At 36.8% G+C, this 21,099-nt stretch overlaps 2 protein-coding genes across 2 annotated transcripts; one reads left to right on the top strand and one right to left on the bottom strand.

Annotated features, from left to right (window-relative positions):
* Positions 1-973: 973 nt before the first annotated feature.
* LOC145574186 (calcium-dependent protein kinase 8-like) lies at positions 974-6,188 on the bottom strand. The gene is made up of 8 exons (XM_081631926.1): positions 5,183-6,188; positions 4,377-4,500; positions 4,095-4,238; positions 3,674-3,826; positions 3,468-3,583; positions 3,156-3,323; positions 2,051-2,290; positions 974-1,521 (listed from the first exon to the last, which is right to left on the bottom strand). Exons 1-8 carry the CDS (start codon positions 5,678-5,680, stop codon positions 1,369-1,371), a joined length of 1,596 nt encoding a protein of 531 aa, XP_081488052.1. The 5' UTR covers positions 5,681-6,188; the 3' UTR covers positions 974-1,368.
* Positions 6,189-17,249: 11,061 nt separating this feature from the next.
* Positions 17,250-20,866, top strand: LOC145575886 (uncharacterized). The gene is made up of 4 exons (XM_081633682.1): positions 17,250-17,402; positions 17,940-18,215; positions 19,237-19,425; positions 20,349-20,866. The coding sequence occupies exons 2-4, from the start codon at positions 17,964-17,966 to the stop codon at positions 20,430-20,432; spliced, it is 525 nt and encodes a 174-aa protein (XP_081489808.1). The 5' UTR covers positions 17,250-17,402; positions 17,940-17,963; the 3' UTR covers positions 20,433-20,866.
* The last annotated feature ends 233 nt before the right edge of the window (positions 20,867-21,099 follow it).

Genomic DNA, 21,099 nt, shown 5'->3' with positions numbered 1-21,099 from the left:
AATCAACAGTCTATAAGATATAAAATATGCAAAATTTTGACCAATCCGACCTCCATCCATCAGTATCATCACGATGAGTCAATATACTATGATATTGATTCTCCCCTGCCCTCTCCTCCCATTCACTACTCTTATTTACCCCAATCAAGTATAGATACCCTAAAATGAGTTGGTGTATTCATTTGTTATATTATGTATATCACATCGTGTAACCTTAATAACTACTAAAGCAAAGAAAAAGAAAATTAGAGGGGTTGTGTTGAATTAGCATTGGTAGGAGTTATGACGAAGATAATATTGGAAAAATTATATTTAGGTCGACATATGGACATTTTAAGACGATAAATAGCGATTCACTTTTACAAGCTAGGTAGTAAATCGGTTGCTTATACTTCGTATATAAAAAAGTACATTAGTTTGTTATAATAGTAGTAGTTGCTTGATATGCCAGCAAATAAATGCTTAGATTGCATACTCCTTGTTAGTTTTACGAAATTGCGGCATGATGGTCGGTAAACACTTTTGGAGTTTGGAGAAGTTGTTTTCTCACACCAGCAAGTCGGTGCCTACCCCTTCGTATAAAAAAGATACGGAGTAACATCTTTACTCCCAAAAGAAGAAACAAGAAAAAGAATTTTTTAAAAAAAAAAAAAAATTACCAGTAAAATTCTTCAAAAAAAAGATAAAAATAAAAAAATATATATTACAAGCTTAATTTTCTGCTCGTCAGCAAAAAAAAAAAAAAAAAAATACACCCTTGAACGCACCAACTTTCACATGCGCATGTAAGAATGTTTTGAAAAATCAACTAATTAGGTTGTTATCAGGTAAGAATGTTTTGAAATTTAACATTTGGACAATAATTAGTCAACTAATTAGACTGTTATAGCGGTATAATTCATAATCAGACTTCACCTACCAAAACGATGTAGAAAGGTGGCAAATATGGGTAGCTCAATAGAAACTTTGATGGTAGACAGAATAATTTCTCTGAATGAAGGAATCTTAAAATTCCAACTTATGTACAATGGCATGAAGTAGACCACATATAGCAACCTTACTCCCTATTAACTCCCTAATCACTATTTTTTTTTGTTCACTATTACAACTACCGACAAATTCAAAACAAAAACGAAAAAAAAGTAATAAATCAGACCACCTAAAAAGCCTTTAGCTATGAAGCACATTACATAGCTTGTACACAGGATCACAACCCATTTTTACTTGAAGTATCCATGTGAAGCAGGCAAAAAAATTATCTTCGGGAATTACTCTGGATCTCTGATTAGCGAGTAAATTTCCCGGTCAAAGAAAAACAAAAGGAACAGCTACACTGTAAATCATCTTAAATCAATCTTTTCCTTGGGTTCATTTGACCTCATTTGCAATCAACGAACCGTCTCTCATCAACTTCAAGCTCAAGCTGTTAAACCGTTCTCGAGAATATTGTCTAGACGCTTTTCTCCAATCCGTACCGGCCTTCATCATTGCAGAGAATTCATCATAACTTATTCGTCCGTCCTTCGAAATAAACATAACAAGAATCAGAGTTGAGACAGCACGTTACAAACTTAGAGCGGTCAGCAGGTGCTTCTCTAAGGATTGAAGATAGTGTCAATGTCACATTGAGAATTGTCCATCATTAGGGAAAACAATGTCACAAAATATCTTAACTCAGATGCGAAAAAGATAGCTAGAAACTACTATACTTCTTAGTGTTCCAGTTCAAAAGGACTGAACTGACACTGAGGGATCCCACTCAAACAGATATTGCAAGTAAATATACCTAGATGTTTTTCAGAAAACAGATTAGACTTTTCTCTTTTCACCTTACAAAACAAGTCTCAAAAAGTTTTGAAAAGGGCCAATAAGCTCATATAAGAAAAGAGGTTCAGAGAAGGACTACCCATGTTGAATTCACAACTATTATAAAATCAGATTAGTTATGAGAACAGCCAATAAGTTCAGAACAGGGTGGAAAGAATAAAGCCTGAAACTCATAAATTCAATTACTCATCCAGCAAATATATGTTTAAGTAATGAATTTAACCTTATCAGTGTCGACATCATGCATGATGGCATTGATGACTTCCTCGGTGTTGTTGGCAATAGCATCACTATCGTCATTCAATGCATCCCTCAACTCATCAACCTCTATGAATCCAGTCTTGTTTTTGTCAAAGAATGAGAATGCCCTGTGGAGATGCTCGTCATTGGCCATTTTCCTAATGTGAACAGAAACAGCAACAAACTCCCCATAATTCAACGCTCCATTTCCATCAACATCAGCCTACATAAACCATTTTTAAAATTGTGTGGCTGTTAATGCCAGAAAGAAATTTTCTTCAACAGAAAATAATTTGTAGAACAGTAGACATAAAAGCTTCATAAACATAATTTGATATTTTCTCTGTACCAGAAAGCATGCATAATCACAATGGGAATGGGAGCACAGCTTTCTCTCAAGCATACTAAATGTAAATACAATTATCTCATAATCCTGAAACCAATGTATCCTTTGGTGAAGTGTTTATCAAAATGCAAAGGTATCACTAAGAGCTTCTTTAACCTTCTACTACCAAAAGTTACTTCCCCAAGAACTTCCTTCTTTGCTGCTTCTTAAATTGTTATACTCCGCAGCAATTATCTATCCACAAATCACAACTTTGCAAAGAAGAATATTCTACATTCATAACAATATTGTAGGTCTACCTAGTAACTCTAAGCGATGCACAATGGCAGGTTTGCAGCCACAAAAAGTTTAGGGAAAAAGGCAAAATGCTCTAGTAATGGAGTTCCGTTGATTGGACAATTTAAAAAAGGCCAGACGGAATATTCTCGAGTGAGTCTTTGCAAGAGGCAATAGCTTCCCGTTTCGAGAACTTTACAGCCTCATAGGTCCTGATTTAAAAAATCACAGCAGAGAGAGCCAACAATTACTCACAGCAAAGCATCGGTTATTCAACTCTATTCAGAGTCCCCCAAGTTAAACTCCATGCCAAAGATAAACAACCAGAATGCACAAGTCATATTATGGTTTAGCGAATGACCTATACCCACTAAGGAAGATTGTTAACATATAACCGGTCTATAAATCCAAAGGCACAATTAGACTTCAAGATGAAATTAAGGACATGAAGCTGATAAACTCTTACCGCATCCATCAATATTTGAAGGTCTGCATCAGGGATATGATGTCCTAGCTTCTGCAGTCCAACTCTTAACTGCTCCAAGTTGATTTTGCCTGTCTTTCCAGTATCCATAGCATCAAATGCTTCCTTTATGCCAGCCACTTCTTCCGTTGATAAATGCTCAGCAATCACCTGCAAACAGGCAAATTTAAACTAGTCAAGTTTACAGGTGTGCAACAGAAGGTAACAAAAGCATATGCAGTCATGGCTGTGCCATTTTTTACGACAGATGCCAATAAGAATACATAAGAAAGCTGTTTAGCCTGTCTTCCAAACCTTTAGAGCCTTTTTCTTGAGCTTGTTCATCACAGAAAACTGCTTCAGCCTGGCTTTCACAGTTTCACCAAGGGAGACATTTGGAGCTTTCTTGATATTTTGCAACCAAGGATGTTCTGCATTTCTCATAAGAGATTTCCAGGAGTAAATTAGAAATAATTACATCATGAAAATGACACAGTCAATTGAAGCAAAAGATGAGTTACCAAGTACTCCTTGGGCTGTAAGTCGTTTCTCTGGGTCAGGATCAAGCATTTTTTTCACTAGATCTTTTGCATTATCTGACACTTTTGGCCATGGATCCCTTTTAAAGTCGACAGCTGAGCGAATAATAGCTTGTGCAACACCTTGTTCAGTTTCTGTGTAAAATGCACAGTACTAGTCAGCAAATTAAAATGGGACACAAGTTGTGGAATTGCACACCAAATTCATGAAAATAGATACTATGCAGAATACAGCCCCTAAAATTGTACCTTTTGCAAACAATCAAACTAAAAGCTTGGCTAAATCATTTTAATTTGCACATTTAAACACAATCTTCTCTAATTTTAAGGGTAACAAACTCAATTTAAAACAAAATGTATCATTGTATCCAATTCTGAAGCATGTGAGTTAGATAGAACATACCTGCCCAGAAAGGAGGAACACCACACAGCAAGATATATAAAATAACTCCAGCACTCCAAACATCAATCTCTGGGCCATAGTGACGTTTTAGAACCTCAGGAGCCATGTAGTAAGGACTGCCCACAATCTCAGTAAACTTCTCACCTGCAATGAAAATTTTCAAAAATTCAAACTACAATTTTTGCAGTATTTAGAGAACCAATGTCACAGATGCCTTCAATATAACAGCATAAAAGAGACAATATAAAAACAAACAAAGCAATGCTAGCTCAGTAGCAATACCTGGCTTAAAAGTTACTGATAATCCAAAATCGATGGCCTTTAAGGCAGAGTTTTCCTTCTTGTTGGCAAATAGAAAGTTCTCTGGCTTCAGGTCCCTATGCATCACTCCATGGCTATGACACATCTTCCACAATCACCAAAAAAATCATATAAATGAATGAAACACAATGATTCAATGACATGGTCAAGAATATGCATATTAGCATCACTTCTAGCTGAGCTGGGACAAAACAATCAAAACCGGATTCATGAATTGCAATAGAAACAAATCAAGGCATAGCCACAAAGTTCACATCCCCCTCATTAAAAAAGGGTAAAATCGCAATTAAAGAAGTGCACCGCTAGCTAAGTTACCCTGACTCTTCATTTCACCTCGAGTATCCATGTCAAAAACACAACACTGACAAGATCAGCAATATGAATACTTCTAAGTTTTAATCTACTCAGTAACCTATATACCCAATTAAACAAACAAATTGGTCAGTATATAATTTCAAATTCTCTAAATTCAAAATCCCCAAAACCACAAAGTTCACAATCCCTCTCACTAAATGAAAGATTTCACCCACTTGTTACATTACTCAAGTACCCGTGCCAAATACTGAACACATGAAAAAAGGTATGACACTTCATTCCAAATTAAAATAAATAATTCCTTTCGCACTTACAAAGAGGGGACAAATAAACTCAAAATCAACACCACCACACTAACAACATCATCAAATAGATTGCAAACAAATTGTATACAAATAAAAAAAAAAAAATCAAAAAAATTAAAATCATAATTCCGTGATTTGAAATTATACCTGAACAACTTCAACAATAGTTTTGGTAACAAGAGCAGCAGCCCTCTCAGTATAATGACCACGAGCAACAATCCTATCAAAAAGCTCACCACCTTCACACAACTCCATTACAATATGAACAGCATTATCATCTTCATAAGTATCCTTTAAAGTAACAATATTAGGGTGTTTTGGCAATTGTTTCATAATCTCAACTTCTCTCCTAACATCATCAACATCAACAGCAGTTCTAAGCTTCTTCTTAAGTATTGATTTGCAAGCATATTTATCACCACTATTTAAATCAGTTGCTAAATAAGTTATCCCAAATTCACCTCTTCCAAGCTCTCTTCCTAGTTCATACTGCGCGTGTATGTCACGCCCTGTAGGATCTTTCAAAACATATAATTTTGTGTTTGCTTCAGATCTTTGATTTACTGAATAATCAGCTGCAAATGGGTTTGGTTTGTTTTTCTTGCTAGTTTTACCCCCATTTGGGGAACCACAGCAATTACCCATCAATCAAAAACCTAATTTTTTGAAGATTTGAGGTATACCCAGTTCAGATTATGGAAAATAATCAACTGGGTAAGTTACAAATTTCAGATTCAAGTATTTTTGGGGGAAAATTCCTGAGATTTGGGATAAAATAGGGAAAAACAAAAAATAAAAATAAAATAAAGTAGGTTGCTTAGTTGAGGAGATAGAAAGAAGAAGACTAAATAAATGGTTAATGTTTAACCAACAAAACCAGTAAAAAAAAGAAAAAGATTTGTTGAAATATTTGAGATAAAAGTAAAAAACAAAAATTATATAAAAACCCAGAAAAATTATTTGAAAAAGATGGGAAATTGAAGGTGTGAATCCGCCATAGAAGAGAGTCAAAGCTCTTTTCAGAGACTTTTCTCTCTTCTTCTTCTTCTTAATTTCTTTCTAATTTTCTCTCACTTCTACTCTAAAAACCCACCTATTTTTCTCTCAGTTTAGATCCAATTTTGGGATATTACAAAATTTTGGGATATTACAAATTAAAGATGATAAATAATTTTCATTCCTATATTCATCACACAGGTCCCATGGGGTTGGTTGTTGTTGCACTCTTTTTCCAATTCTTTTTTTTAAAAAAAAAAATATTTTCCTTACTTTTGTAGTTTTTTAATATTATTTATCTTTTCAACGAATTGACTAGGAGAGTGGATTATTTGGACCAAATAATAGTATAATATTGCAATTTTAAAGAGAATCATATTGTATATCCATTTGGATCACAAGTTAATACGGAGTATCGTATGAATTAAAAATATTTTGTTATTATAATTAATTATTAATCAATAATGATTTCACACTTGATTTTTAAGAATCCTTGATTTTGATTTTCCTGAACTTTGCCTCTATGTTTTTTTTTTACACCCAACTTTGCCTCTATGTTGTTGTGTGCTTGTGGAGTTGTGGACAATTGAGAACTAAGGATTAAGTCTGTTCTGATTTATTGAATTGAACTGAACTGATTGGAACTGAATTGAATTGAACTGAACTGATTGAAACTGAATTGAATTGAACTGAAATTAAGCTGAAGAGAATAGGTCTTAAGGAGGTCTAATTTGGTTACTTGATTAGGTCTATATACTAGTAAAATAGTAATGTATATTAATCATACTTTTGTAAATTCGGATTGATATTTGTACTACATGAGGAAGTTATCCATAATAGAGACGGGGATGATCTTATTATCAATAAATGATACTGGTGGATCTAGTTATAATAAGTTGATTAGTTGAATGGTTCACGTGTTACATTGCTTTAGTCATCTATTATGTTATTGTAATAAAAAAATACATGTGTATTGATGTATAGAAAAAGATGTATACTTTTCCATATATTGTATATGTCATAAGAGAAACATTCATCATGTTGCATAATTTGCTTATGTTGGTGTAATGCTGTTGAATTATATTAAAGAAAAATGTGATGAAATTAACTATTTTTATCTTTTCCTCTTAATTACTTTATTACATTTTATTTTTAAATATAACGATGATCCTATTCTAAAATGTACTTTATTCAATTCTATTTCATATAAGTCGCATCCTCTAAAACATAAATATATGTATAGTTCAAGTCCCACATACCAACCTCAACTTTAATCTCTCAATCACTATATTATCTAACCTCACGGTCGTTACCACATTTCCCTCTCATTAACTCTATTTTACTAACTATGTAACTCTGCCTCTTTAGGTCAAATAATAGGAGACGAAAGAAGTATAACTAGATGTACAATGAACATGCTATCACATATCAAATGTTATACCAACCATAGGTGCTCCAAATTTGTGGAATAGAACCTCTAGTTAGTTGCTTTGTCTCGCATTAGTTGTGGTTGCTTTATCACTTAAAGTAATTTCGAAGTCTATATTTTGTTTTAATTAAACATAAAAGAATGAAAAAATATGCTTACAAAAAATGAAAAATTAAGCATTTCCATAAAATCCTCAAGAAGCTATTTCTAAGCTTCCTGCCGACAAGGTGATAGGAAAAGCAATGCAAATGCCCAAATTATTGGTAGCTTTTCCTCCATTTTAGGGGTGTGGGAAAAATTAATAATTTGACAATTAAGAGTTTCATACCAACCCCTTAAATTGGAAATAAATTTAAGGAAAACGTTTAAGACCATATATAATCAAGTGTACAATGTAAAGGTTAATTAAAGTTCCAAACTAATTAATCCCTTTCTTAATTTTCATATTAATTGAAACAAATGCTAATTAAGAAAGACCTATAGTACACTTCTTCTTTTACTTGTTTATTTTTCTTTCTTTTATAAAAAGGGTAACTAGTCATGGCTTTTTGGGTAGGTATGTATAAAGGAGAATATTGGACTTTCGTAATGTTTAAATTTCTAGTTTCACACATTCAAGTTCCTTTGTGGAAGTTGGACGATTCTAAATATCTCATACGCTTAAATCGCACTCTATATTTCATTAAAAAAAAAAAAAAACAATAAAATAAGTAAAATATACTCGCTAGCCAGTTACTAGCCCATGACTAATCACAAGCCATTTATTTAGCTATAATTAGTATCATTTTTGTCAAGAATAATTGTGTAGCAACTATTCGAGTTGTAACTGGATTTCATTTCCAAATTACGCACTTATATGTAGTTTAAGTTTCATACTTAACATAGAAGATGTTACTTCTCATTCTTCCCCGATAAAGCGGCCCTACTTTGCCTTCGTGAATAAAAAGGTGTTGCATGAATTATTGAAGAAAGAAACAATTGCCTTTGATTAATAATTCCATACACAAAAGCATAATAGATGTCCACAACTCCTCACCACAATATCAAGATAATTTTGAAAAAAGAATAAATTAAGATAAACTTTGTATTTAAGCCAAGGACAAACCCCCAAAGAAGATTTCTGATGAGATTCATTAAAACAAGTCATAAATGACATATGCACATTCTTCCAATACTAAGTAATTTGATATGATATGATAATGATTTTATCTAGAGTGTTGAAGAATCTTTGCAACCATCAAAATTACTAATGTCATGGATTTGTTGACACGACATTAGTAAAATTAGTAGAATAATTAAGTGTATTTTTCAATCATATTAAAGATGTTACTCAATCTAAGCTATTGACTTTTGAGTTATAGGTTAGATCATGCATAAACAACTTATCCTTAAAATTGCTTAGAATTTACTACACTAAAGCCACGCTAAAAAGTCCCTCACTAGGGTTCCGCAGCAGTCCCGTTTAGGGCATAGTAGTCGAGTTGAGTTAGTATTTCCTAGTGATTTTCCTCTTAGTTCCATCAATTTCCTGCTTTGCATTCATCTTTTTGCCCTGTTTTGCTCTGGTTTTTTCGATATGGATCAGGATTTGGTGAAAGAATGGGAGAAATTAAAATTAACTGAAGATGAAAATGCAGTGATAGGGGGCGAGTCTCTAGAGGCTGATTTGGGAGAACAGAATGTGCAATTGAAATTGACCTTGGTAGGGAAGTTATGCACAATCAAACCCTATAACTCAGAGGCAATGAAACGAACCCTACAAACAGTTTGGAGTCTGAAGGAAGGTGTTGCAATTAGGGTCGTGGAAACCAACTTGTTTGTTTTCCAATTTTTCTGTGAGTCTGATAAGGATCGTGTAGTTGAGGGGTGTCCATGGTTTTTTGATGACAAGATCCTGTTGATGAAAGAACTCCATGGGGATGAACAACCCTCTGAGATATCGTTCACCCATGCTACAATGTGGGTTCGACTACTTGACGTCCCTTTCAATAGGCGTAACGCCTCTACGATGTATGATATTGGGGAATTTCTTGGTGGTTTTATTGAATTAGACGAAGAAGATCCTTTGGGGTTGAGCAAATTTGTTCGATTAAAGATCAATGTTGATGTTAGGAAGCCCTTGCGAAGAGGATTTAAACTAGCCACGGGTGTTAATTCATCAAAGTGGATAGACATGAAATACGAGAGGCTAGCAGATTTTTGTTTTTTCTGTGGGATGCTGGATCACACGGATAGAGACTGTCAATCCAAAGAGCTTGCAAGGGCAGAAGAAGAAGAAATGGTTTTCCAGTATGGTCCGTGGCTGCGTGCAACTCCTAAAAAGAAAACAAAGTTCAAATTATTCGAAAGAGAGAAGGAGAAAAAGTGGAAAGAAACTCTGAGTGCCTGCTCTTACACCAAACCAAAGAGTTTTAATGACCCTGGTGTTATCAAACTTGGTCCTCCAGGGGCTGCTAGACGACTGCTCTTTGGTTCCCCAAAATCCCCTTCTTTGGGAAATGAACAAGATCACATTCAATCTGCCAGACAAGTACGATTGGCGCCTGAGAAGGCTGAAGGAAGCTCAATAATGGTCTTAAGACCAAAGTGCATAGCTCAAGATAATATTGCTGCCCCAACTCAGAACTCTAATCTGGTGGAGGGATACTTCGATGAGAGCATGCCTGATCAGGTTCAAGACATTAACTCAGAAGCTACTGCTGCCAAAATCAACCTCCCTAGTAGCACCCCCATTGATAACATTACTATGAGCAATGTTGCACTTACTGACCTGATGACTAGTAAGACAGGGGTTGAAGACAAAACAACAAAAGAAAGAGGGTGGAAGAGAAAGGATAGAGATGCCATCTTACGAAGTAAGGAAGTCCCTGCTGGGACACAATGTGCACTATCTTCAAGCAGCCGCAAAAGGAGTGTTGAAGTGAAGGACCCGAGCAGTGAGAAGATGAAGAAAGTGAAGCTAGGTGACTCTTTGTCCGGAGACGGAATAAATCAAGTAGAGGGTGTTGGTTATAACCAACCCCTCGAAAAGCCATGAATACTCTATGCTGGAATGTTCGAAGGCTTGGCAACCCTCGAGCAGTTGGTGCACTCCGGAAATGGTGTGCTTCTCTTGCCCCTAATCTTGTTTTCCTTTCCGAAACTAAAATAAATAAAATTGCTGCTGAGAATGTAAAACATAGATTAGGCTTTGATTGTGCTTTTGGTGTTAGTAGTATAGGACTAGCTGGTGGTTTATGTTTGTATTGGAACAGTAGCTTGTTAGATTTTGTGCTTGTTTCTTTCTCGGATCACCACATTTGTGGAAAAGTAATGCAAGGAGATTTTTTCTGGTATTTTATTGGCATTTATGGTTGGTCGGCTACTGGTGAAAAACACAAAACTTGGCTTCTCATTAAGTCTCTTTGTGATAGCATTAATGGCCCGATTCTTTTTGGTGGTGATTTTAATGAAATCTTGAGCATGGAAGAAAAAGATGGTGGTGCTGATTCTGAGCGTAGAGCAACCAGTGACTTTCGAGATGTTCTTGACGTATGCAAATTGCGTGATCTTGGTTATGAGGGGCAATGGTACACATGGGAAAGGGGCAACTCTCCTAATACTATTGTTCGTGAGAGACTTGATCGATTCTGTGGGAATGATGAGTGGTTCTCCTTATTTCCGAACACCTTTGTTGAGCATCTTGTTCGTTTCAAATCTGACCATACTCCCATTATTGTGAGACAAAGGCGCCCCAGGAGAAAGAGGAGGAAGGGGAAAAAATCTTTCAAGTTCGAAACAGCATGGCTCCTTGATGTTGATTGTGAACGGGTAGTCCGACAATCCTGGAAGGATACTGAGGGCAATTTGATGCTCGACAGATTGGGCCGTTTGCTTGGTTCTCTTCGAAGTTGGAGTGGCAAAAAATTCTCTAATTTCAATAAACAGATTGATGACCTTGAACAAAAACTCAAAGCTGTTCAAGAAGGTGCAATGACAGAAACCAACATCTGGCTGGGTGCGGAGATTGAGAGGAAGCTTGATGAGGTGTATGAGAAACAAGAGGCGTATTGGTATTTGAGATCGAGATCGGCGGAAATTAAAGATGGTGACAAGAACACATCGTACTTTCATCATAAGGCATCTCAACGGAAAAAGAAGAATGAAATTGTAGGCTTGCTTAATGACAACGGAGAGTGGTGCACGGATGATGAGGATATTGATGATATTGTGCAGAGCTACTACTCCAAACTTTTTGCCGCAGGACTACATTCTGAGGCATCTTGTGATGAGGTTCTCGAAACCATTTCCCCGAAGATTAGTGATGATATTAATGAGCAGCTCCTTCGGCCATTCACAAAAAAAGATATTTATGCTGCAATTTGTGAGATGCACCCCTGCAAAGCCCCTGGGCCAGATGGCCTTCATGCGATTTTTTACCAAAAGTTCTGGCACATTATTGGGGATGACGTCACTACCATTGTATGCAACATTCTTCATGGTCGAGTCTCCCCGGCTGATTTTAATCGCACCAACATTGTTCTGATTCCCAAGGTTAAAGATCCCCGGAATATGTCTGAATTCAGACCAATTGCTCTATGCAATGTATTGTATAAAATAGCCTCAAAAGCTATTGTGATGCGTCTCAAATCAATTCTCCCCGATATTATTTCTGAGAACCAAAGTGCTTTTGTTCCAGGGAGATTGATTACAGACAATGCTCTTATTGCTCTGGAATTATTTCACACCATGAAGAAAAGAAGCAAAGGGCGAAAGGGGACAATTGCTTTGAAGTTGGACATGAGCAAAGCCTACGACAGAGTGGAGTGGTCTTTTCTGGAGAAAATGTTGTTAAAAATGGGTTTTGCTCTTTCCTGGGTAAATATCATCATGAGCTTTGTTTCTACGGTTTCCTACTCTTTTGTCATAAATGGTGCGGTTAGTGGTGATGTCAAACCCTCTAGGGGGTTAAGGCAAGGAGACCCACTCTCTCCCTACCTTTTCATTATCATCGCCGATGCTTTCTCTAGCCTTATCTCTAAGGCCGTATCTCATGGGGATATTCATGGAGCTCGTGCTAGCCGGAATGGTCCTGCAATCTCACATCTTTTCTTTGCCGATGATAGTTTGCTTTTTGCTAGAGCCAACCGAATGGAATGCTCAAAGATAGTTGATATACTCAACAAATATGAAGCAGCTTCCGGACAAAAAATCAATTACGAAAAATCGGAGGTCTCTTTTAGCAAAGGCGTTTGTGACTCGGTGAAAAAAGATCTTGTGGATTTCTTGGGGATGAGACTCGTAGATGAACGAAGTATCTTGGCATTCCAACAATTGTGGGGAGATCGAAGAAAGCCGTCTTTTGTGCCCTCAAAGATAGAATTTGGAAGAAATTGCAAGGGTGGAAAGAGAAGCTTTTGTCTCGAGCAGGAAAGGAAACACTCATAAAAGCGGTCATCCAAGCCATTCCATCTTATATTATGGGTGTTTACCGTATCCCGACTTCTATAATTGATGACATAAAGTCTATGACGGCGAAATTTTGGTGGGGTCACTCGGGCAACCATCGGAAGGTTCATTGGATTAAATGGGATTCCCTATGCAATCCAAAAATGATAGGGGGTCTTGGTTTTCGGGATATGGCAGTCTTTAACGAGGCCATGCTTGGGAAGCAAGCTTGGCGCCTTATCACTTACCCCGAGTCACTTTTGAGCAAAGTCTTGAAAAAGAAATATTTCCCACATGGTGACTTTTTGAGCTCCTCTTTGGGTCTCTCTTGCAGCCACTCTTGGAGGGGTATATGGGGTTCGAAAGCCTTGGTGATGGAAGGTATGATTTGGAGGGTGGGGAATGGTTGCAATATTAATATATGGGACGATCCGTGGGTAGCTGACGAATTTGGCTCGAGGATTTTGTCTCCTCGAACTGATGAGGTGTCCTTTGTGAATGAGCTTATCGATTTTGCAACCATGGACTGGAATCATGAGCTACTTGCCAGAATTTTTAATGAACGTGATGTGAAATGTATCCTCTCCATTCCTATCAGCCTGAGATCCCCGAAGGACTGCATTACATGGGCTTTTTCCAACAACGGTTTGTATTCTGTTAAGACTGCTTACATGCTAGGTAAGTCCTGTAACCTTGATCTTTTTCACCAAGCTTGGGTGAATTTGTGGAAGCTTGAAACCACACCAAAAGTGAGGCATCTACTATGGCGTGCTTGCACAAGTTCTTTGCCAGTCCGTGCTCTTCTGAAATACAGACACATGAGTGAAGATGACAAATGCCCATGGTGTTTAACTGAAATCGAGACTCTAAGCCACACTTTTTTCTCCTGTACTGCTGTCCGTGACTTATGGGCTGCTGCTAGTTGTGAGAAGCTTGTGAGAGTGGAGGAATTCCCTGATTTCAAGGATCTGATTGAAGCTTGGGGCAGTGAGAACTTGAAGACCCAACAGCGTGGTGCTGCTCTTCTTTGGCTAATTTGGGAGCGTCGCAACAATAAAGTCTTCAATAACAAGGAAACTACTCACAATGTTGTACTCATGAGAATGGCTAATCTTGTTGAAGACTATGATAAATATGCCAAAAGAATCTATGGCTGCAAAGTTCCTAAAGCACCCAACAGCCCGAAAGTATGGAAACCCCCACCACAAGACTGTGTCAAAGTGAACTGCGATGCAGCATTGAACACTGAGGGTTGGGTTGGGCTTGGTGTTGTTGCCCGGAATCACAAAGGAGAGGTCTTGTTTGCTGGCGTCAAGAGGTACAAGGCCTTCTGGTCTCCTGAGCTTGCTGAGTGCAAGGCAGCCATATATGTGGTTCGATTAGCCAAGCAGCATGGTCTTAACAGCATCATACTTGAGTCCGACAACAGTAGTATCATTTCAAGGCTTTCAAAGGCTTCCACCTATCTTTCCGACCTTGATTCTTTGCTTGATGATGTTTTAGATTCTTGTTCTTCCTCTGATTTTATCTCTTGGTCTCATGTAAAGCGGGAAGGGAATTTTGTCGCACACCATTTAGCTCGTTTAATTCCTTATGGTGTTGAACAAATTTGGGCGAATTGTTGTCCCAACGATATTTCTCCCTATGTACTCATGGACAATTTGTCCAACAATGAATGAATTCGCTTCCTAGCTTTCCCTCAAAAAAAAAAAATTTACTACACTAAAGCTGGGCTTCAGTTTGCTTCAAGTGCCAACCTAAGGCCCAATCCTAGTAGCGTAAAAGGGCCCAAACAATTATCCATACTAAAACAAGAACAGTGAATTCACAAGCTCTTACAGTATTATACAAGTTCATAAGCACTTATATACCAATATACGGAGTGAATAAGTTCATGAATCCATCATGTTGTATTGTTTCACCATTGGGAAATCCATCACATTTACAGGGAAGCAAATAGAGCAGCAGATTGGATCGCAAATGTAGGATATCTTGTTAGTGATAACATGGACATTATTTCTTTGTACCCCATTATCTCCTCAGATGCGCTAGGCATTCCCCTCGTGAGGAGGGGTGCCTAACGCTTTCCTTTTTTTTTCTTACCTTTAAAAATAAAAAAAATAAAAAAAATTTAAAAAAATAAATAAAAATAATGTTGTATTGTTGTGTCAATAAATACAGCCGTGAATTCACAAGCTCTTACTATGGAGTATACAAGATCATGTATAGTGCACAATATTGATAAATTCTCTATCAAACTTTTTTTGATGATTGCTCTCTCAAAATTACTCAAACGCTCCTTTTTCTACTTTGTTGGAACTTGGTTCAAATTATTAAAAACAACCTTGCTATAATTCATCTGAACAAAGACACTCGTTAAATGTGATATTCCATTTTCACATGTGATCTATAACCCCTAATGAAATGAATGACATATATGTCTAGAATTCTTTCGAAGAAGGAATAAAATTAAACTCAAAAATCCAATCTTTAGAGGTGATTCTCGTAAAAGATAATATGTTTTAAAATTAGTAAAATCCAATCTCAGTTGAAGGTGATTGACAGGGCGATAACATGAAGGATTACAAATTTATATTTTCAACTCATATCAAACGTCGTGCAAATAAACTAACTTTGAAAATTGATCTAGGTAGGATCAAGGTGAGGACATTCCCTCAATCCATTCTCAATTTTACTTTGTTTAAATAATGAACATATCCGCATTGGACCATTACTTCTTTTTAACCAAATGCCATTCTTTCATGCTTGAAACAACACTTAAAAAAACATTTTCATATATCTAAATTTGGTGATCCAACATCATTTTAAACAAAAAGTTCCCCAACTTCACAACAGCAGCAAAAAAGTGGTACAAAATATTAGCATTTACACTTCCATTTATCCAAATACCACAATTGAAATTCAAACCTTCATGAACAACTACACTAAAATCGTAATTTTTTTTTGAACTACACTAATCCTTAACTAATACAGTAACATTAGACCAGATCATCGGATGTTCGGATTGGATCGGATCAATCGCCAATACTCGGTTTTTTAGAACCATACCCTCTAGGCTCAGGAAATGTCATCCCCCTACGTTTAACAGTCTCCAATATATCAACATTATTCCCATTTCCCTTCTCATCATTCACATACAACTGTTTCAGTACCTCAATTAAGCATTCTATCGCAGTCGAAATCGATTTCGATGCTTTTCCCGTCAATTTTGCCCTAAATTCGTCATCCACTACAACTTCCTCTGAATCTTCTTCACTCAATTCCTCCTCTTCGTCCTCCTCGTCGCTGCTAACCGATACCACATCGGAATCCTTCAATTTCTCCTCAAACCCTAGAATTTTGACTTGATCAGTAGGTGCTGAAACGGCGCCGTTTGAGGTTGATTCTGAAGTAGAAGGAATGGATTCAATGGAGTACATTGTAATGTGGGCGTTGTTGTCGTTGGGGATTTCGCCGGAGGAGGATAATTCCGGCCAAGCAAAGTCGTCGTTTCCGGCGAAGAGGGAAGGAGAACTGCCTTCTTCTCCGGCGAAGAAATCGCTGTTGCGTTTGTGTTGTTGGGAAGCTGGAACTTTGTTGTTGTTTTTGTTGTCTGTTTCCAGTTTTTCCATCTCATTGTCACCCTCGTTGCTCATCTTTCATCAACTTTTCAACTGAATAACAACTCTCGGAATTTTTTAGTGAATCTCCTTTTACGAGGGGGTGTTTAGTTTTAGTTTTTTACTCCCTCTATTAAGGTAGGGAGTTAGGGACTAACTGTCAATTAGGCCGGTTCAAATATTTTATGAGAGAAGGAAATTAGGAGCTGAATTGAACTGAAATTAAGCTAAAGTGATCAGACCCCTGATGATGGGTAAAAGTTAGCCGATAAATTAATGATGATAACACGAGTGTTTGACAAAAGTAACGGTTGTAAACTTGTAATACTTAGATACATTAAAATCTATACATTTTGTTAAAAATGGTACTTGTAAGTTGTAACTAAAATTTGACAAGCGCTACTCGCTACTTTTGAAATGCTACTACTCCGTATCTTTTTACGTTTGAAAAAACGTACTTAAACACTACCTTTATTACCAATCACTACTCGAACTATTACCTTATCAAACATTTTGATAAACTGATTTTCTCTGGTAGTGCTTTGACTTGGTCAAAATGCTAACCAATACCTCAAACACAACCGTTAAACAAGTTCTAAGTGTCCTAATTACTATAATAAATCATTTTTATTTAAATGCCCCAATTACTATAATCAATCTTTTTTCTAATTGCAAGCTGCGTTGTTTATTGAAAATTGAGGGTTTAATAAAGGGCAAAAGAGGGGAAATGAATGTGGCCCCTGAATTGCTCTGCCAACAAGGGAAAAAAAAAACGGATGAACAATTGAACAAAGCCCTGCCTCTCTATGAGTTTCCCATTAAAGCGCGCTCAACATCGTCCTTGACGTTCTCCATTACAAACTATTGGTTCTACTTGATCTCAGCTGCTTCTGAGGTAAGTTGTTTGCTTTTGTAATCATCATATCAATTTCACAATCTAGGGTTTAATTTAATTCAATTGTCAGTGCACTAGTTTTAGGGTTCGAAAATGGTTCTAATTACTAAGATTATGAAATATCATAACCAGCGATTATGTTGCTAGAAGAGAAAATTATGAGCCGAATTTGGCAATTGAATCACATATCCTTAAAATGATGTGATTTTTTGAGCTTTATATGATAATTGAATCAAATTTGATTGCTAATGTATTGCACAACCCTTTATTGTTAGGATTGTACTATGAAATTGGCCGATGTAGCTTTAGTTTTGTTGTACTTTCAGTTTCTAGTGTAATGCTTACAAAGAATATAACTTTAGAGTTTGGTAATTCTCCTGTGTTGTGTCCTTGAAAATAGAATTTGACTTGATTAAACCATTTTAGGAATTGTGATGTGAAATATCTGCTATTATCAACTTGGCTGATTTAGGTGTAAATTATGCCGAATTGGTTGTTTTGAAGCTTTCAGTTCGTGACTTTGTGTGTGGTTAGCAGGCCTGATTTAATTTTTAAGCTACCATGCATAATATCCGGGGAAGTCTCTTCTTATTACGGAGATTCCGAAGCTTGCATACAATTTCCCATGATACAACAAGTGAAACCCTAAAGAGAAAGGTTGCTGATCTTGAGAAAAAGAGGAAGGCAAGAAATCCGAAGAAAACTGAGGTTTTTGTTGAAGTTCCAGAGTCCATGTCGTTTTACGATACAGCTACCATGCCAATGATGCTTACCGCTGTTGGGGTTGCACTTTTTGCCAAACTTCTTATGATGGTAATTCTTTGTTTTCTTCTTTTGGCAAGGTTAATTATTTTCCCACTAATAGCAATGCAAGCATTGGGCTTTGTTTTATGCTTTCGTGAGAAGAAGGGAGAATTATTCTGCACAAGCTAATTTGAAAGCATAAATAGTTGTGTCACAAATTATCATTACTCTCAAAATCCAAATAGCCATATAACCTAGGCCAAGGTGGATCAGTTTGAACAGTAAATGGAGAGAAAGGGATAGGGAGGGGAGCAAATTCCCTTGTTTTGTTAAGGGGTATGGGGAAGGAAGTGGAAAGATTTATTTTCCTCTTTCTTTAATAAATGCCGCCCCTTCGAAATTGAAGAGATTTGGAGAAGCTCCTCTTCTTCAGTTCTTCTCTCACTCCACTCTCCTTTCCCTTCTATCTTGCTATCCAACAAATTGTAAGTGATGACAATTTTCTCATAGGTCTTCTACCTTAATGTATCTTCAACTCTGGTAACAGTATATTACAAATGCAAGGTTCTGGAGTCTCTGGACTCTGAACTTTAGACTGCCACTATGAAGTACTAATTTTTTCAATTCTTATCCCACTTTAACTACCTAAAGTTTGAACCATGGGAGTTGCTTTAGTGATGACAATCTTCTCATAGATCTTTTACCTTAATTTATCTTTAACTTTGATAATAGTGTCCAATTTTCTACCCCGTATTTATACTTTATTTCTTAAACTTTCATTGTCAGTTGAATAATTTTAAGTCTCAAATCACATCTTTTGGATGAGTTGGAATTGTGCTTGATGAGTGTTATGTGGAACAGTGGAAGTGCCGAACCCTTATTCCCCTCACCAAGTTATCTATGTTTGTTAGCTGGTGACCACTAGCTTTTCCAATAGTTCTTTAACATATTGTGTCCATATTGCTAACATGAGTGTCATAATAATTTATGCTGCTCATTCAACCTCTTATGCTATTTCTTCTTTTCCTTTTATTATGTCAGTGTGTGTTTACAAGATTTGAGAATTGGGACTGTTTCTGTTGGCTGGCAGTATGATGAGTCAAGATCTCAAGAATTGATTGAGCGCAAGATAAGGAATGCTCCTCCTGAACAAGGGACGGTTAGGATGCTCACCCGTGAAGAGTGGGAGGAAATTCGAGAAGTGAGGCCCAGGACACCTTTTGAATCAAAGCTTGCTCGACCTAATGCACGAATAAGGACAGGAGGTGCTGTTAGAAAGGTAATCTCATGCTATACTTATACTGCTTGACTTTTTATTTTTTATTTTATTTTTTTATTTTTTTTATTTCCTGTATTTACAATTTACTGCTGTTAACTTATTTTTTTGTCAAGAAGGGGGTCGATTTCATAACACATTCTGCTAGATAACATGATGAGGGGAGAGTATTGTGCTGATTTTGCTGACTGTTTCCTCTGTAGTATCTTCTTTTTAAAGGGCCTCTCTAAGTTAAGGATTCAGCTAGCTTGCCTGGTTGGTACCTGTCAGTGTTTGTGATGCACGTGTCAAATCGACCTGAATTTTGGTTGTTGAAAGGTTCGAATGCAACCTCTAAGTGACCGTGATTCATGGGTTTCAACCTATATTAAGTCAAGAATTTCATGATGGACTGGTAGATTGTTTTTTATTTTGTTTTAGAAGAGAGGATGTTCTGATATGGGGTGGGGAGGGGCAATGCAGGGGCAGATGATTTAGGAATTGGTATTTAGGGATGGTTGGAGTGGTTGTGCAAGTGGGAGTTTTACAGAGTAGTGGCAGTTTTGGGTGTTTTTTTTTTTTTTTTGGGGGGGGGGGGGGGGGGGGGGGGAATGGTGTGTGGTGATAGCTGAAACCAAGCTTATATGAAAGAGAAGGTGCCTGACTGCCTGCCTGATAAGCAGCCCTTGGTTGATAAGAGACACTCAGCTCACCCTTAATCCAGGATTGGTGTGATGGTGTACAGCCTCTGGCAGTCTTACTGAATATATGGAACTATGTGGGGAACCGGGGATAGATCAGAGAGTCAGTGAGAAATAGAGAGGCTGCACATGTGTGGTCCCGTGTTCGTATATGATCTGGTAATCTGGTATGTATGAGGGAAAGGACCGTTGTCTTGTATTCTTGTAAAAATAGCAAACTAATCTTTGGATTTTTTGCGTGTGCAGGAGGATGTGAAGGATTGGGGAATCGATGTCCTTATGGACGCTGTTACACGAGTGGAAGAAAGTGTCAAACATAATAAGAGGTGATGTTTAGGCTAAATATCGATCTCAGATAAAGAGCGTACTACTTTCACTCTCAGCTCATAAGATTATCAAGGATTACCTCAAAGGTTCTTAACTCGCAAACAGGCTATGTTAAGTTGGCTTATTTTTAAAGGAAAGAATCCTGTGTTCGTCCAATTTGGATCATTGACTATAGCTCTTCCCTTGATATTGGATAACTGGATGATTACACTGGTACGGAGTTACGGAACTACGGAGTATTAATTATTAGACCTTTTTCCATAAGACATGCATGTTACATACATTCATACAGAAGAATGTTGGAAGCTGCCTTTGTTCTTAGGTCCCATTTTAAGTGGTGACAAGCTGACAACTATTTTTCTTCATTTCCTTGAAAAATAAAAAATTTGCCTTCTCTCTGTGTATCTATACTCATTTCACTCCATTAATCAATTTTATTTCCTTTCTTCTTGATAATTATTTTAGCTTCTTATTTGAATCATAATTATTTTACTTACCCCACAAAGGCCACATTTATTTTAGAATCACAAGCTAACTAATCTTGGTTTGATTAATTTCATTATCATTAGTTTTATTTCCTTATTGTTTGATTTAGTTCCTTGTTATTTGATTTATTTCCTTATTATCTGATTCCCTTTTGCATATTTCTTTTTGACAAACTAGCTATTTA

The sequence above is a fragment of the Chenopodium album genome, chromosome 13, assembly GCF_948465745.1.
Source record: "Chenopodium album chromosome 13, dcCheAlbu1.1, whole genome shotgun sequence".
In the NCBI taxonomy this organism is placed as follows: Eukaryota; Viridiplantae; Streptophyta; class Magnoliopsida; order Caryophyllales; family Amaranthaceae; genus Chenopodium; species Chenopodium album.
The sequence above is the reverse complement of the archived record's forward strand: the minus strand, read 5'-3'. Positions and strand labels throughout refer to the sequence as shown.

Excerpts from the sequence above, each read along its gene's own strand:
- LOC145574186 (XM_081631926.1), bottom strand. The coding sequence starts at position 5,680 with ATGGGTAATTGCTGTGGTTCCCCAAATGGGGGTAAAACTAGCAAGAAA. Across the intron at positions 4,501-5,182 it reads CTATTGTTGAAGTTGTTCAG|ATGTGTCATAGCCATGGAGT; the intron begins GTATAATTTCAA and ends TGATTGTGGAAG. Across the intron at positions 3,584-3,673 it reads TACAGCCCAAGGAGTACTTG|AACATCCTTGGTTGCAAAAT; the intron begins GTAACTCATCTT and ends TGAGAAATGCAG.
- LOC145575886 (XM_081633682.1), top strand. The coding sequence starts at position 17,964 with ATGCATAATATCCGGGGAAGTCTCTTCTTATTACGGAGATTCCGAAGC. Across the intron at positions 18,216-19,236 it reads TTGCCAAACTTCTTATGATG|TATGATGAGTCAAGATCTCA; the intron begins GTAATTCTTTGT and ends GTTGGCTGGCAG. Across the intron at positions 19,426-20,348 it reads CAGGAGGTGCTGTTAGAAAG|GAGGATGTGAAGGATTGGGG; the intron begins GTAATCTCATGC and ends TTGCGTGTGCAG.